This window comes from Molossus molossus, unplaced genomic scaffold (genome assembly GCF_014108415.1).
Source record: "Molossus molossus isolate mMolMol1 unplaced genomic scaffold, mMolMol1.p scaffold_m16_p_7, whole genome shotgun sequence".
Taxonomy (NCBI): Eukaryota; Metazoa; Chordata; class Mammalia; order Chiroptera; family Molossidae; genus Molossus; species Molossus molossus.
In genome coordinates, this window is record NW_023425401.1 from 110,917,809 (window position 1) to 110,936,086 (window position 18,278).

Genomic DNA, 18,278 nt, shown 5'->3' on the forward strand with positions numbered 1-18,278 from the left:
GTTCCCCGCACGCCTTCTGCTCTCCCCACGGGATTCCAGGTCCGGGGTCGCCGTCCTGTCCCTGCAGGCTCAGGCAGCCGGGTTGTCGGGATCGACGCCCAGTGACGCCGTGACTGTGCAGTTCTATTGTCATGGTCTCAGAAGCAAACTGGAGGGAATTCGCTGACACTGCGCATTGACGCTGCGCCAAGAAGGGCCCCTGGGCCTGGGAGCTGGTCGGCACCCAGAGGGGCCCCTGGTCCCAGCTCTCCATCCGCTGCGGGGGGCGTGTCGTCTCTCGGCCGGATAACAAGCAATACAACACTACACGAACGACAGCAGACTTGTCCTTCCTGGAACAGATACGGATTCTGCAGAACTCACCGGCAGCTAAGACTAGGACACGACACTGTGGAAGGGGCGGGATGATGGGTGTTTCCGGCGGGAACCTGAGGAGCAGATCTCGTCTCGTTCCGGTGAAAGTGGGGCCACTTGTTCTGTGCCACACAGATGAGCTGTGTCCTTCCTTCAAGAGCCGGGGCGCACTGGGCCGTGAGCACCTCCTTCTCCCCCACGGCTGTGCACACAGGAGTCTGTGTGTGGGCAAAATAGAGGTTTACATGGTATGCACATATATACCCACAGTATACACAGAGTATACATACAGGATACACATGGTGTACACACAGTATAAACACGGTATATACACAGGATACACACTGTCTACACATGATATACACACAAGATATACACAGTAAGCATACAGGATAAACACAGGATACAATATACACAGAATGTGCATACAGTGTATATACAGTATACACATAGAATACACATATATACTTGATATATACACAGTATACACATATTATACATGCAATATATACATAGTATACACAGTATACACACACAGGATATAAACAATATACACAGAGTGCAGATAAAATATACACATGGTATATACACAATATACACACATTATACACTTGATATACACACAGTATACACACAATATGCAGAGTATACACACAGTATACACATGATATACACACAGGATACACACAGTATATACATGATATACACACAGGATACACACAATATGCACAGAGTATACACACAGTATACACATGATATACACACAGGATACACACAGAATACACATGATATACACACAGGATACACACAATATGCACAGTATACACACAGTATACACATGATATACACACAGGATACACACAGTATATACATGATATACACACAGGATACACACAATATGCACAGAGTATACACACAGTATACACATGATATACACACAGGATACACACAATATACAGAGTATACACACAGTATATACATGACATACACATAGTATACACCTGCTATACACACAGTAGACGTGAACCCCTAGACATCTGCAAGCTGAGCTGGGATTTCCTGGACTCAGCCTCCAACACAGCTTGCTGTCTCACTTGGGTCGTCTTGGGTGTGATCTGCCTTGGCGTGAACTGATTTCCTCTAATACTGTTGTTCAGATCATCTTAAAATAGTAACCCTCAACAGTACCATATAATTCCATTCCAAAAGCACTTGTGATCAAAATCACAACTAAACTACAGAACAGCCAACATTCAGAACCGCCTGAACTCAAGCTGAATGGAAGTCCTACAACTACAAAATTAAAGCAGCAGCCACATCGAGACTGGTAGGAGGGGCGGAGGCAATGGGCTGGTCCCACACCCACGTGTGGCGGATAAAAATCAGGAGGACACCACGGCTGGGAAGGTCCTCCCTGAGGACTGAGGGGTTCCCGTCCCACACCAGGCGCCCCGCTCAGGGTTCCAGTGCCAGGAAGAGAATTCCCGTAACTTCTGGCTGGAAAAACCAGCAGGAACTGAGGCTCAGGGAGGCTGAGGCGGCTGGAGCCCCAGGCAGCTCCTTAAAGGGCCCGCGCACGGACTTACCCCAACTTGCTCCCTCTAAGCTTGGAGGGGAGGCAGCTGGAGAGGCACCAGAGACATACAGGGAAGAACTGAGCTGTTTGGCACTGGAGCGAGGGCTGGAGAGGGGACTTTCTCCTGGACAGACGTGCTGGCAGAGACTGATGTTCCTTTGGTGAGCCCTTCCCCAGGGTGGCAGATGCCACCTTATCGGGGACTCCAGCAACCTGGCTCATACTATTTTCCCTGCCCTCCCTGAGGCCCCACCCCACCCAATTTTCAAGCCCACCCAAGCTGTCTCCAAAGGCTTTACCACAGGATTGGCCTGTCTTGGATCCTGCTTCAGAGTTTCCTAAAATCTCTCAAACAAGCAGCACCTGGACTCAGCGAGCCCCATACCTCTCGTTAAGTAGCCCCAGGCCTGGCACTAGAAGCAACCAGCCTTGGTTCACAGCTTGGCTTTGCCTGGGCACCTCCAAGCCCAGCACAAGGAGCAGCCATCTGCATATTACTCTGTAGCTTATGCTGGTGGTCCCGGGTAGAACACAGGCAGTGGCTGACTTTGCCCCAGAGCCAGCACACCTGGTGGACAGTTTCAGATCACATCAAAACAGCACCACTCAACCACCCCCACAAGGGACATAGTCCATGAGCAGACTCAGTGGGTACCAGAGCCCTGCTGCAGTAAGTCTTGCTCTGTGTGGTGGGCCCTGCACAGCTGATCCTACATGGTAGTTAGAGGCCAGTGGTCAGTGGGCACAGCCAGTCCTTGCAGCAGAACAGCCTGAGTAAATCCCTCCCATTGATGTGCCAACAGCAATCAAGACTCTGTTACAACAGAAGGGTGTACAGTTCACACTAGGGGTGCACCTTGAGGGCACAGCTGGGGTAATCAGGGAGTCTGTGCTACTGGATCCTACAGGACACCTATAATAATAGGCCACCCTATGAAGCCTAGAAGACAGAGCAACTCTACCTAATACATAGAAACAATCACAGAGAAGCAGCCAAAATGAGACAAAGAAACATGTCCCAAATGAAAGAAAAGAACAAAACTCCAGGAAAAGAACTAGACAAAATGGAAATAAGCAATCAGTCAGATGCAGAGTTCAAAACACAGGTTATAAGGATGCTCAAGGAACTTGGTGAGACATTCAAGGAACTTAGTGAGACCTCCCAGGAACTTAGTGAGAACATCAACAACATCAAAAAGGACCAGTCAGAAATGAAGGATGCACTAACTGAAATAAAGAATAATTTACAGGGAATCAATAACAGAGTAGGTAAAGCCAAGAAGCAAGTCATAAAGAATAATTTACAGGGAATCAATAACAGAGTAGGTAAAGCCAAGAAGCAAGTCATCAATTTGGAGTATAAGGAAGCAAAAAACACCCAATCAGAACAGCAAAAAGAAAAAGGAATGCAAAAAAAAATGAGGATAGTATAAGGAGCCTCTGGAACAACTTCAAGCATGCCAACATTTGCATCATAGAGGTGCCAGAAGGAGAAGAGCAAGAACAAGAAATTGAAAACCTATTTGAAACAATAATGGCAGAAAACTTCCCTAACTTGGTGAAGGAAACAGACATACAAGTCCGGGAAGCACAGAGTCCCAAACAAGATGAACCCCAAGAGGCCCACACCAAGACACATCATCATCAAAATGCCAAAGGTTAAATACAAAGAGAAAATCTTAAAAGCAGCAAGAGAAAAGTAGTTCATAGCCTACAAGGGAGCTCCCATAAGACTGTCAGCTGACTTCTCAAAAGAAACTTTGCAGGCCAGAAGGGAGTGGCAAGAGACATTCAAGGTGATGAAAAACGACGACCTACGACCAAGATTACTCTATCCTACAGTGTTATCATTTAGAATCAATGGACATATCAAGAGTTTCCCAGGCAAGAAAAAGCTAACGGAATTTCTTACCACCAAACCAGTATTATATGAAATGCTGAAGGATCTTCTTTTAAAAAAAAGAAGATAAAAATATAAATAATAAAATAGCAATACATACATATCTCTCAACAATGGAATCTACAAACAAAATGAGCAAGCAGAACAGAAACAGACTCATAGATACAGAGAACTTTTTGCCGCTTGCCAGATGGGTGGGGGCTGGAGGGATGGGTGAAAAAGATGAAGGAATTAAGAAGCACAAACAGCCCTGGCCGGTTTGGCTCAGCGGTTAGAGCTACGGCCTGCGGTACAGAGAGACCCGGGTTCGGTTCTCGCTAAGGGCATGTACCTCGGTTGCAGTTTGTCCCCGGCCCTGGTTGGTCGTGCGGGTGGCAACCACTCGATGTGTCCCTTCACGTCGATGTTTCTCTCTCTCTCTTCCTCTCTCTCCCTCCCGCTCTGTCTGAACAAAAAATGCAAAAAAAAAAAGAAGCACAAACTGTTTGTTAGACTGATGAACCTCAAAGGGAAGGGGGGAGGGAGGGTGGGATGGGATAAACCAAAGAACTCCTATGCACATGTGCATAACCAATGGACACCGACAATAGTGTGGGGAAGGCAGGAGGGGGGCCAGATTGGGGAGGAGGGGAGTCAATGGGGAAAAGGGGGGACATCTGTAATACATTCAACAATAAAGATGAGTTGTTTTGTTTTGTTTTGTTTTAAAAAAGCACTTAGACTCACAGTGCTCAAATTTGTGTCCAAAAAAGGGTGTTTCTGAAAAATCAGCCTCCATTCAGTTGGACTCTATCGGTGGGGTTTTCAGGAGCTGGGCTTGCTGTCAGCGCCGGGTGTTCCCTGAGCCCCGAAAGGCGGGCCCAGGGGAGACCTCTCAGGCTGCAGGGGTGCAGTGCCGGGATCAGCGCCTGCTCACCGCGGGGTCCCGCTCCACGTGCTGACTGCCCCCGTCTCTCTGCTCTTTCCCTCAGAGGAGATTCTGAAGACGCACATCGCCCACTGGTGGTCTCCAGACGGCACAAGGCTCGCCTACGCCACCATCAATGACTCCCGGGTGCCCGTCATGGAGCTGCCGACCTACACGGGCGCCGTGTACCCCACGGTGAAGCTCTACCACTACCCCAAGGTAGGCGAGGTGGGAACAAGCCCTGGTGCCCCGCCCCCTCGGAGGTGGTCTGCGCCCCGCAGGGACATGGAGATGCCGCAGCACAGACGGAGGGATTCGGCCCCGTTACCTTCTCTTCACTCCCGTCGGTGGAGTTCAGCTTGTTGGCAAATTTCCTTTCTTTTCAATCACGGAACCGCGTCCATCTCTGGCCTAAGCTTCCTCCGAGCCAAAATAAATCATTCCCTCCACTGTGATTCCCGGTGTCAAAACCCACACTGCCCAAGATGCTCCCTCCTTGTTCCCTTTCTGGGTTTGGCCCCTGAAGGTCAGAGGGACCCGTCTGCCCCCGGGTCCCTGGGTCCACGCTGGGCTTTTGTGAGCTCGGTCAAGTTGCTGGCAGGGGAGCCAGCGGAGGACAGGGTGGGAGGGGCCCGCACTGACCTGCTGTTAGCTAATTAGAGCAGCAAGGTGCCAGGGGGGCTCCACACAGCTAAGTACAGTGTGCTGGACTGTGCCATCCCCAACACACACACACACACACACACACACACACACACACAGGGCAGCCCGCGCTGTCTGACCCTCAGCGGACCACCCACGTATGGAGTGGAGTCCCTTCCATCTAGGAGTGACCACCTTGATCTTACGTGAGCCCTGGGACAGGTGCTCGGAAGTCAGGCTGATGAAACCCCAGATCACTCAGGGGCTGCGGCCTCGTGTTTTCCTGGGAAGTCGCCATGTTCTGGCCAATAGAATCTCTTTGCCCCTTGACACCTCCCAAATCAGAGCTAGGAGCTGGGGGACCCGCCTGACTGCCTTGTCACCGGGCGGATGTCCTCCTTCACCCTGAACTGCTCCCTCTGCAGGGCGCCAGGACACGAGGGCATTAGTCTGATCCTCGGTCCCGCTGAGGCGATGCCACATGGTCCCCTCCAGCCCGGTGCCGCTGGTCCCCAGGACAGAGGGAGCAGAGGCTGAGCAGGAGGTGGTTCAGTTCCTGTTGAAGGACTTCATTTTCCCCACTGCTGGGCCACACTGACGTTCTCCACTTCCAGAATGTTCTCTCCTTGTCTAGTTTCTTTCCCCCTCCCAGTGGTTAGCCCAGTGGAGGGTGCGCACCTGGTGCTGATAGACGGGGGCATTGGAGCCATGAGGGGTGGGCTTCCGAGCACAGGAGGAAGGGTCGGCTCAGTCACCCTGTCCTCCCTCCACGCAGGAGCAGCCTGCCCTCCGCAGCCTCCCGGAGCCTGTGCCTGCCCCGCCAGACCCCGTGGGGCTCAGGCGTCGTCCAGACCGCCGGTGGCTTCCTCATATCCCTGTCCTTTGTCCCCCCCAGGCTGGCTGTGAAAACCCCACCATTTCCCTGCACGTCATTGGCTTAAATGGACCCACCCACGACCTGGAGATGATGCCGCCTGACGACCCACGAATGAGGTTTGCTTCCTTCTCTGAGTCATGTTAGAAAAAATGAACAGTAAGACGAAGTGTCCTTGTTGAAGTTGCAGGGTGTTTTGGGGCTCCGCTGTGTTTTACTGCTGATGAGAAGGGTCATGGTCTCCACCCTCTTTCTGTCATAACCCCCCCCCCCCCGGTGTCCTGGGAAAGGAACGGCAGCCGGACCAGTCTCCCCATTTCTTCCCGGAGTCCGCGGTTCCTGCTCCCACCCAGCTGGGCTCCTGCAGGAAGGGCCCGTCGGGTCGGCCGCACGTGTCCAGCAGGGGGCGCACTCACCAGCCTCTCCATACGAGGCCCTGTAACCGCACTGTCTCTGGCGCCTCGTTTTTGGAGCCGTTATTTTAGGGCACCCTGGGACCCTGCTGGCTCCAGGAACTGGAGTGAACAGCGAGTCCTGCTGCAGGAGCCAAAGCTCCCAGATGGCAAGGTGCCACCATGCAGCGCGGGGAGAGCACCATGACACAGGCGACTACCCCGTTGTCACTAACGTGGTTCAGGTGGGGTTTTTTTAAAAAGTCAGAACAACTGTGTAGCATCTATCAAAGTGAAGTGGTCTGAATGTCGGTTCATCTTGTCCCAAAGTTCAGCCTGGAGGCATGTTAGCTTCCAGAGCCCTCTTTGGTCCTCGGTAAGGGTCTCTGTTGAGGATATTGTCGGGGTCTGGGGAACGAGAGGGGGCGTTGGATTGGCACCAGGGTCCGCGCATTCATAGCTTCCCCGTAAGTCTATAAATGGATCCCGTGAAGCCAAGAGTGATTCCTCCTGAGACTCGGCATACACCCAGCCGCAGTCTTTCCACGACTCCAGCCTGGGTCTCTCCAGTTACAGCCCTTCCAGCAGCTTCCAGAAGGGCAGCAGTCAGGGCCCAGCCACACGGGCCCAGCTCGGGGCTGGATGAGAGAGCGTGTGCTTCTGCTGGTCTTTGGTGCGTGGTGGTGTGGTCTCTGGTGGTGACGTCCACGGTCAGGCCATCTGCCCACATCCCTGAAGCCTGGGGTCTCTGTGGAATTCCACGGGGGTTTTTTCAGCCTTCCTTCTTCAGAGAAGTGTAGATGGTGAAAGGTTCCCCATGCCGGCCCTGGGCTGATTTCCTCCCCCACGCAGCAGTCCCCAGGCCTGAGTCTCGTGCGGCGCCGCCTTGGGGAGCGGGCACTCGGATCGGCTCGGCCGGTGATATTTGTGCTGGGATAGAGACCATTCCACTCCTCACTCCATCTTCTCCCTGCCGACCCAGAGATCTCATCGGTTTCCTGCAGCTCCCGTCCCTGCCTGCCTGCCTCCCGGGCCTGGTCCAGCAGACCCGCTGAATTAATACGGAAAGTCACCTGGAAAATTTAAGCCAGCTGTTGGAGTTCATTGAAAATCTCATTTAGCCAATTTGGTGGTGCTGTTTCTGCAGGCTTGATTAGCTTCAAGGACAATGAAAAATTAGCCTCCGCCCGAGCCTGCGGTCGAGCCCCACCCGCAGGAGCCGGCTCGCTCGCTCTCATTCCCTGCGCTAGTGGCGGTGACACCTTTTCCCCGCAGTGTGAGGCTGCGATCCGTCGTGGTCACACTTTGTCACACGCCTTCTCTGCCACCGTCCCTTGGGGCTTTCCCAAGGTGAGGACAGATATGTCAGAAATCGTCACCACCTGGGAGTTTGTTTGTTGAGCATGTATTATCGGCCAACCGCTAGACGGAGGATGTAATGGGGACGGAAGCGTGGAGGTTACGGTGCAGAGGGAGACAGACTAGGAACAGATGATACAAGCAAGTGAGTAAGCGCAGGCGTGAGGAGGCCGTAAAGAAGCGTGGGGTGTGGAAGAGGGGCCGCCCATCTGGAGGGTTACAGCCTCCTGTTTCACAGTGGTGGCGGCACAGTCGGCATGTGGGACCTGGTGACTCTACTGTGGGGACGTCCTGTGCATTGTGGCGTGTTCAGCAGCAGCCTTGGTCTCCCCCTGCTGTGTGTCCCAGTACCCTTCCCTGGGCTGTGTCTCCACATCCTCCTCCACAGTCGTGGCCCACACTCAACCCCGTGCTGGCCCAGAAAGGAAGCACAGACTTCTTTCCTCCCAGTGTACAAAGTACGGACTCCCTGGGAGATTGGTCCATCTAATCCAACGCAAGCCTTTACAAGGATTAAGGGTAAGACAGAGGTCTTCGGGCAATGGAAACATCACAGAAAATCAGGGTCCTCAATCCAAATGACCTGCTCTTCACTCCACATTATACCACCACCACCTTCATCACCATCACCACCTTCATCACCGTCACCACCTTCACCACCACCATCACCTTCATCACCACCACCACCTTCACCACCACCACCACCACCTTCATCACCACCACCACCTTCACCACCACCATCACCTTCATCACCACCACCACCTTCATCACCACCACCACCCTCATCACCACCACCACCTTCACCACCACCATCACCACCTTCATCACCACCACCACCTTCACCACCACCATCACCTTCATCACCACCACCACCTTCATCACCACCACCACCACCTTCACCACCACCACCACCTTCATCACCACCACCACCTTCACCACCACCATCACCTTCATCACCACCACCACCTTCATCACCACCATCACCTTCATCACCACCACCACCTTCATCACCACCACCACCTTCATCACCACCACCACCCTCATCACCATCACCACCATCATCACCACCATAACCATCACCACCTTCATCACAATCACCACCATCACTACCACTACCACCTTCACCACCACCATCATCACTATCATCACCACCACCATCACTACAACCAACACATTCACCACTACCTTCATCACAATCACCACCATCATCACTACCTTCATCACCATCACCACCATCACCACCACCACCTTCATCACCACCTTCACAACCACTTTCATCACCATCACCACCTTCATCACCACCACCACCTTCATCACCACCACCACCTTCATCACCACCTTCACCACCACCACCACCTTCACCACCACCACCACTTTCACCACTACCACCACCTTCACCACCACCTTTATCACCATCACCACCTTCATCACCACCACCACCTTCATCACCACCTTCACCACCACCACCACCTTCACCACCTTCATCACCACCTTCACCACCACCACCACCACCTTCATCACCACCACTACCACCTTCATCACCACCACCACCACCTTCACCACCATCACCACCTTCACCACCACCTTCATCACCACCACCACCTTCACCACCACCTTCATCACCACCTTCATCACTACCACCACCTTCATCACCATCACCACCATCATCACCACCACCTTTCTCACCATTTCCATCATCATCACCATCACCACCACCTTTATCACAATCACCACCATCATCACCACCATAACCATCACCACCTTCATCACAATCACCACCATCACTACCACTACCACCTTCACCACCACCATCATCACTATCATCACCACCACCATCACTACAACCAACACATTCACCACTACCTTCATCACAATCACCACCATCACCACTACCTTCATCACAATCACCCCCATCACCACCACCACCTTCATCACCACCACCACCATCACTACCACCACCACCATCACCAACACCTTCCTCACAATCACCACCACCACCACACCATCACCACCACCATCACCACCTGACTTGCCTATAGTTGCATTCTTAACGAGGGATAGAACCAGGATGAACACAAGACCCCGACACCTAACCCACTATTTACGTCATTGCTCCAGAGCTATCACACCTACCATGTTTCACTTTGTGCTTAAACTCTCAGATGGCACAAAGCTATACTGGAAGATTTCATTGCAGCTAACATTTCCTTCCTGGTTTCTGTCACCAGGTGTGTGGCCTGAGTTTGGGGTTTGTTAAAGCTCCTTGAGTGATTCTAAAGAGTGGCCAAGGTGGACAAGCCCTTCTCAGTAACAACAGTTTCATGTAGAATGGGAAGACTTTCTCATTGTCAAATGTCCCCCACCCCCATCCCCGAATCTACTCTCCTACCAGTGTATTTCTAATCTAGTCTTTTGTCCTTATGCTAATGACTCTGGGAAGATACTTGTTTTATCTGAACATGACTTACGAGTTTTCTTGAGAGTGTTCTGAGTATGAATTACAAATGCATCAGTGCTCCCTATGGCCTATCTCTGCTTCGACCTCATGTGTCTAAGCAATGACCTGGAAACTTCAGATTCCACACCCTGGTGAGCCTGTCTCGGGGAGAAGTTCAAGGAGATCAACTCAACCTTTAGTGCTCACAGTGTCTGAGGTGGCGTGGCCTTTGTTACCCACTAGGGCAAGGATGCACCTGTGGTGCCTGCGAAATGGAGAAGCTCCAGGCTGGAGAAGGGACAGGTCTTCATTCTGTTGGTCACTGACAAGGGAATTCACAATGTCACTGTTGGTCTCGGGTTTCGATGTTCTCATCAGTAGAAACGGCTGGGGCTTTCGAAGCCGGAAACCTGTGCCTTGGGTGTCCGGACAGGTTGGGTTTCTGGGGAAGAAAGCGTGTTCCGCATCGCTGTGGCCGTGGTGGGCAAGGCAGCCAGACTGTTGCGAAGACACTGGGGACAGACAGACAAGCAACGCTGAGCTGTTTGGCGGGCGAGCGCGAGGCGGGGAGGAAGGAAGTACTGCCCTGCCTTCCCTGTCCCCGTCAGTAGACACCTCTGTTGGCCAACGAGCTCTCCCAGCCAGGAAAGCAGTGTTGACATTCGAGGATGTCAGCAACACACTGGACAAGGTTTCTCAAGGCCACGTCTCAAGGCTGGGTGAGCCGGGTGACGGCAAACTCAGGGCGTCGGCGACATAGTTTACCCCATAGGCCACAGCCAGCAAGTTTGGGGCGTGGGATTGATGGTGGCTGCAGGAGAATGGGGTTTGGCAGAACTGATCATCCCTTGTTTTTAACCGTGCTGGGCGTGCGTTGAGGTGTGACCGGGTGGGACTCACAGCGGCCGTCCCCGCACAGGTGTGTCCATTGCTCTCGTCTTCTCAACGGTTTCCTGTCTCTAGGGCCCTGTTTCTGGAAGGGCTCGGAAGTCGTCCCTTGTGTGCCTTGCTCTTCCTCCGCAGCTACAGGGGAGGAGAGAGGCTCACAGAAGGCCGGCCACCTGACAGCGTCACAGCTGATTCATTCCAGGCCAGGCCCAGGGTCCCGGTCTCCTGTCTGGTGTCCTTGGTGTGCTTCTGTGTCTGCCCTGTCACTCAAGCTCTCCTTGGTTCTCAGGGCCTCTGTGAGGAGACCCTTCCGCACTTACCCCGTGTGCTCACCTGGCATCTTCAGTGTTCCGAGTGCCCTCTCTATCCCAGACCATCTGCTAGTGCCACAGCCGGGGAGCTGAGGAGGTGCGGGACATGGTCCCCCAACAAAGACAGTGGTGAGAAGTGGGGTTACCACTTCCTGCACCCCTGGGCCAGGTGGGCTTCCCAGGGACTGAACCACTCCTACCCCTGCTCCTGGGTTTTTGGATAAATCGCTTATCCGCTCTCCCCAGGATCTGACTGTACGTCAGAGGACAGCTGCGTCACTGTCTTGTGAGCTGAGTTACACGTGATCTGTTGACCACGCCCTTCTCTGTATCCTTCTGTCTCTGCCTGACATCAGCCAGAGTGCCACCCGCCACAGTCCTTTCTCATCGATGACCTCTTGGTCTGTGATGAGCGCCTGTGAAGGGTCTCTGCACCAGGAAGGGGGTGGCTGTCCCCTGGCTGTCATCTGAGGAGCAAAGGCCCACGTGCTGCCGAAAACACTGACTTACTGGAGTTGCTCCTCAGGACTGACAGCCTCTGCCTGGGAGGACCCATTGACTGAAGTGTGACTTTGTCAAAAAAAAAAAAATCTGGGCTTCAATCCAGGGAGACTTTCATCAGAGACTGTGCAGTGCCCAGGAGCAGGTACGGGTGGGTCTATGTTACCATCCCAGGCCTGAGGCGGGGGGGAGCAGTACCTGGACCCTGGGGACAGAGAGCCTTCTGGAGCAAGCCACCAGCAGAGTCTGAGAGCTTGGATTGATGGACAGGTACCCACCCTTCCTCTCTCTCACTCTTCGATCACATACGGGTGCTCCGTGATGCCTTCTGTATAGGTGAGCTTTCCCCTCTCTCAAGTACAGTCAAAGCATGGAGGAAAAGGTGGAGGGGACCTGCAGGGTCACAAGGAAGACATCAGCACATCCTCAACTGACATCGGGAGTCTTGGTGCATGAGGTGCTTGATCCATATTGACTGGGAAGGTCAAGTGGATGGAGGATGGAGGATGGATGAATGATGGGTGGATGATGGATGGATGGATGGATGGATGGATGGATGGATGATAGATGAATGGATGATGAAGGAGGGATGGATGGATGATGAATGGATGGATGATGAAGGAGGGATGGATAGATGATGGATGGATGGATGGATGGATGGATGGATGGATGGATGGACGGATGGATGGATAGATGGGTGGATGGATGATGGAGGGTGGATGTATGATGGAGGATGGAGGATGGATGGATGGATGGATGATGAATGGATGTATGATGGAGGATGGAGGATGGATAGATGATGGAGGATGAATGAATGGATGGATGGATGGATGATGGAGGATGGATGGATGGATGGATGGATGATGGAGGATGGATGGATGGATGGATGATGGAGGCTGGATGGATGGATGGATGGATGATGGAGGCTGGATGGATGGATGGATGATGGAGGATGGTGGGTGTAGGATGATGGGTGGATGGATGGATGGATGATGGATGGGTGGATGGATGGTGGATGATGGATGGGTGGATGGATGGTGGATGAATGGATTGATGATAGATGGATGATAGAAGATGGATGATGAAGGAGGGATGGATGGATGATGAATGGATGGATGGATGGATGGATGGATGGATGGATGGATGATGGAGGGTGGATGTATGATGGAAGATGGAGGATGCATGGATGGATGGATAGATGGATGGATGGAGGATGGATGGATGATGAAGGATGGATAGATGATGGAGGATGAATGAATGGATGGATGGATGATGGAGGCTGGATGGATGGATGGATGATGGAGGATGGTGGGTGTAGGATGATGGATGGGTGGATGGATGGTGGATGAATGGATGGATGAACATACTAACAGATGGACAGATGGTGTGTTCTGAGTGTGTGAAGATGAAGGGCTACAAAAGGGGAACATGAGATTAGCCTACACCTTTCCCTGCCCATGGATCCCTTCAAGCTCCAAGCATAGAAACTGTTGAGCAAGGACTTCACTCCCTAAGAGGGCACACCCGTCCCTTCCCCCTCCCTCATCCTGACAGCCCGCCTGCATTCCTGCCAGCACCTGGGACAGGTGGAAATGTGAGATTATGGGAACTGATACCGAGTAGGACTTTGTCTTACAGTCACATTGTTCCTGCAGCCTGCCTGCAGACAGTTCCACACAGTCACGTGACCGCCCGAGGCCGCGCGCAGCAGCAGGGCACACGCACCATCACGGGAGCACTGGGATTCGGTGGCAGCTCGTTTTGCTCAACGATGCCTTCTATTAGAGAACATCATTTTGTTAAAACGGGTCACTCAAAGTGCTTTTTGCTCTAACTCGATCCACGGACAAACAACGCTTTACAAATGCCAGCGCCAATCTCGGGCTCTTCACTTCTGTGGGCAAACCAGCCCTTCGTCCCTCGCCCCGGACTGGCACACGGCCGTGGGAAGCTTTGCCAGAATTCGGAAGAGCAAGAAGTGACATGGCGCATTAATCCCTGCAAGAGAGACGATGCTCCATCAATATTTTATGGCGAACAAATGGACTGATGAAAAATTCACGCGCTGCTCACCAGGAAGAGCCCCGAGTTCTGACTCGAAGGCGCCTCTGGCTGGAGCTTCGTGGGAATGTTGTCTGATTCTCTCAGCCACGCCGGGCTTTTCAATGAGCACCCCTGTCCCTCCCGGGGGAGCTGCCCTCACCTGGGCTGAAGTTAGGGGGTGCTAGTTTGTCTCCCCACCAACCATGACAACCCCCCCCCCGAAGGCAAGGGTTCTGCCGTGTGATCTGCCAGCCCCGGCCCGTGTCTACCGCACACTGAGTCCATGGCACCTGTGCAGGGGGCATTCAGCTAACACCTTCGAAAGTGCCATTCTTCTGGGGGCCCGTGAGGACACAGGCAGCGGGACCCCTGGTTGGCCCCACCCACGTGGGAGGACACCGGCCTGGGGAGACGCTTCCAAAGGCCCCGTCCTGTACAGTGCAGAGCACAGGTGCGCCCCCCGGGCCGAGCCCCCGGGAGCTCTGAGCGGCCAGGCGCTGGGCCCTGGCGTGCACTGGTCAAAAGGAAACTGTCCAGGGCCAAGTCGACACTCTGGTTCCGTTTTTCTTGTTTCAAAAGGAGAGGGGGAAATACGTGTTCGGTGTGTTTGGCTACATTCTATGTAAAGGCTGTTTTTGTTTGCTTTGGTGAACATTCGGCTCAGAGCTTGGTCAGCGTTGAGAACCTACGGGCAGCCCATCCCTGGCCCCCGTGGGTGACCACTCGGGACCACACCCCTCCATGACACCTCTCTGGACTGAACAGCAAGGATCTTGGTTCAAATTCGCAGCAGGTTCGATTGGGTGGAATTTCACTTTTATTTTCTTCTCCCTGACGCAACCCACGTGCTCAATTCATTGCCCATTGACTCTGATCTTACCCCCTTCAGGGGCGCTTATTTTATCTACTTATCAAAAGGATGGGTGGGTACTACTCATTCCGTGTTCTTTTGCTAGCAGCCGTCTCCTGATTTTTTTGCGTTTAATGGCTCAGTTCCTGAGGAACTTGGAAAAAATACCTTGTCCAGAGGGTGGACACCTGTCCCCAACTCCCCACTGCCAACCCACAGGCCAGGTGTCATCTGGGATCACTAAAATGTTTCTCCAGAGCGCCACACATTTCTCTTTTTTGGTTAATTTTTCATTTATGTTTAACTTTGTATTTTCTTCTTACTAAAGTAATGCCTATCAATGCTTAAAGCAGAATCATACAGAGGGGTCTACAGTGAAAAACAAGTCCCGCCCTCTTCCCCTCAGCCATCCCAACCCCGACTGGAGACAACCTGAGCTCCTTCCCCCGGGGTCCCCTGACTGCAACATCGTATTGTAAAGGATATGTTCATTTCACTGCTTGTTGACTACTTAATGTATTCATTGCATTGTCTTTTTTATTGATGGAAGAGAGAGACAGAGGGAAAAGACCATCAGTTTGTTGTCCCACTTATTTATGCATTCATTGTATGTGCCGTGACCACAACCTATATCGGGGACGATGCTCCAACCAACCGAGCTACCCAGCCAGGGCCTCCGTTGACTTTCTTTATGATAGACAAGAAATTGGCACACTTACCTCTACACCCCTCTACCTTCTCCTCGTATAAGCTTCAACAATACTCCTACAAGTTTCCTTCACCTTATATTACAATAAAAAAATCATAACTCCCCAGTTTGTAAGATGAAAGTTTAGTCCCACCCTTTTCTATCGGTCCCTCCCCTTCCCTTGTCCCTACCACTTAGAAACTTCTGTTCTTTCTATTATATATATATATATATATATAGAGAGAGAGAGAGAGAGAGAGAGAGAGATTGATGGCATTGCATTTTGTCTTACCACCATAACTAAATCTTCCTTTCTTATCTACAGGCTGACTCTAAAGCATTAAAATCTATCGGCAGCATTGACTTTATCAGAGGTAATCATCCATGGCAGAGCTAAGCAGTGTTCTGTGACTGTGTCTCTTTTTTGTTCAGCTTTTCGTTTTTCCTGGAGTTTTGCACTGCTTTTATTTTTCACTTGGACTATTTGATTTTATCATACTTTTTTTTTTTCTTTCAAACTATATCAGGCACTGTTGCAATGCCCCTTCCCCCAGCTCGATCTCCCCAAGTACCCCCACTGCTCTAGTCTGGACGGTCATTCGTGAGAAACATCTGCACTGAAGCCATCCTGGGCCTTCCCTTGGGGGAGCCAGTGTGTCGTCATCTTCCTTGGCTTGCCCCCCCTTTTTTCTGGAGCACATCCTCGAGGTGCTTTCCTAGGGAAGGGCGGTGGGAGGTAAACTTTCTGAATTCTTGAATGCCCAGAAAGTGTCTTTTTCTCACATGTGTTGAAAATTTTAACTGTACAGCACCGGGGTTCGAAACCCATGACCCCTCACATTTGAGGGGCTGGGGTCAGTGCTTCTGGAACTCAGGGTTGCTGGTGACAAGCCTGGTGTTCCTCTGACACCTGTTCCTCTGTGGGTCACGGATGTTCTTGTTCCTGGAAGCTGTGGGGGTTTTGAAACAGCATCTCTAAGTGTGTGTTCATGCATCTCATTCAGAGTGTCCCAAGTGACACCCCTGTTCGGCCACATTTCCCTGCGGGGTGCCATATCGTTCCTGGACCCCGAGTCCCCAGAATCCCCTGTGGGTTCCCCTCTGCAGTATTTAAGGGTGCTGCTTTTTCAACCAGCTCCCCTTTCCTACTCTTCTGTCTGCGTCCTGTCTTCCAGAGACATGGTGACATCGCTTAGCCCCTGTCCTGTCGTCCTTATTAGTGTGGAGCACATCTGCTTCATTCCTTCATCCTCATCACAGCCGAGTTTCCGGAGAGAGAAGACATAACCCAACGTGATACCTCTAATATTGGAACTTAAATCGGAAACCTCCAGTTTATCCTAAATGACCTTCTTATTTAAAAAGTAACCTCTGCTTGCCCGGGCCGGTTTGGCTCAGCGGTTAGAGCGTCGGCCTGCGGTCCAGAGAGACCCGGGTTCGGTTCCCGCTAAGGGCATGTACCTCGGTTGCAGTTTGTCCCCGGCCCTGGTTGGGTCGTGTGGGTGGCGATCACTCGATGTGTCCCTTTCACGTCGATGTTTCTCTCTCTCTCTCTCCCCCTCCCACTCTATCTGAAAAAAAATATCCCCCCCCCCCAAAAAAAAGTCCTCAGGTGAAGATTAAAAAAAAGTAACATCTGCTTTGCAGAAAATAATAACCACTCTCCATCCGTGGACTGTGGGGCATTTTAATAAATATTCCTTTGAGATTTTTTTTTCTAGAAATACATACTTGTTTTTTAATAATTAAGCCATGTTCCCAGCACCGTTGATTGTATAAATCTTTCTTCCCCACTGGTTTGGGATAACACGTGCATAAAATATTAGATGAGTATATAAACTCTTCTGTTCCTATGGAAACCGTGGTGATTTAAGGCAAGTCACCGATTTGTAGACCTCCTGATTCTTACACCAGCAGAAGAACAGCACTGGTAACTTCTGGCATACATCCCTCTTGTGTGGGTTTGAATCTTCTTAAGACCATCCTGGCCATTTTGGCTGATTTGTTCTTGCATAGGAACCTTAGGATTATTTTATTGGTTGTCCCTCCCCTGCGGAAAAGCAACTCCTTGCTCTTTCAATCGGAATCCCCTTGCGTTCTTTAACAAATCTTAAGTATTTACCGTGTGGAAATCTGTGTGAGGTGCTGAAGATACAAAAATGGATAAGATAAATATGCTTTCTGCCCCCTTAACGCCGAACTGTATGATCAAGTCAGTTCTTCCCAAACCGATGATTGGTTTGAAGACTGTACCACGTTTAGTTTCTTATTCCAGGAACATAGCATGTTTCTAGTTCTTTCTCTTCAGGGGGGTCTTGCTCTTTTATCCTTTGTGGTTTGGGTTTTAAGCTTCCTGGGGCAAAAATGGCTCCATGTGTATAATCTTATGAAACATTCACCCGCTATTTCTTTCCTTTTATATTATGTTCATCGCTTAATAAGGACTTTTAATATTTGCATTCAGATTTTGTGATCAAACAGATAACAGTGGAGGACTCGATAGGGAAGAATTGATTTCAGAGGGTGTCTTCATACATGTTACGCCGGTAACTGTGC

The 18,278-nt window shown here is 51.5% G+C and overlaps 1 protein-coding gene across 1 annotated transcript in view; it reads left to right on the plus strand.

Annotated features, from left to right (window-relative positions):
* The window catches only part of DPP6 (dipeptidyl peptidase like 6), a 404,487-nt gene that overhangs the window by 335,646 nt on the left and 50,563 nt on the right, over window positions 1-18,278 (plus strand). The window contains exons 9-10 of the mRNA XM_036246681.1: window positions 4,802-4,956; window positions 6,275-6,372. Of these exons, the coding sequence (XP_036102574.1) occupies window positions 4,802-4,956; window positions 6,275-6,372 (253 nt within the window). The remainder of the gene's footprint in view (window positions 1-4,801; window positions 4,957-6,274; window positions 6,373-18,278) is intronic.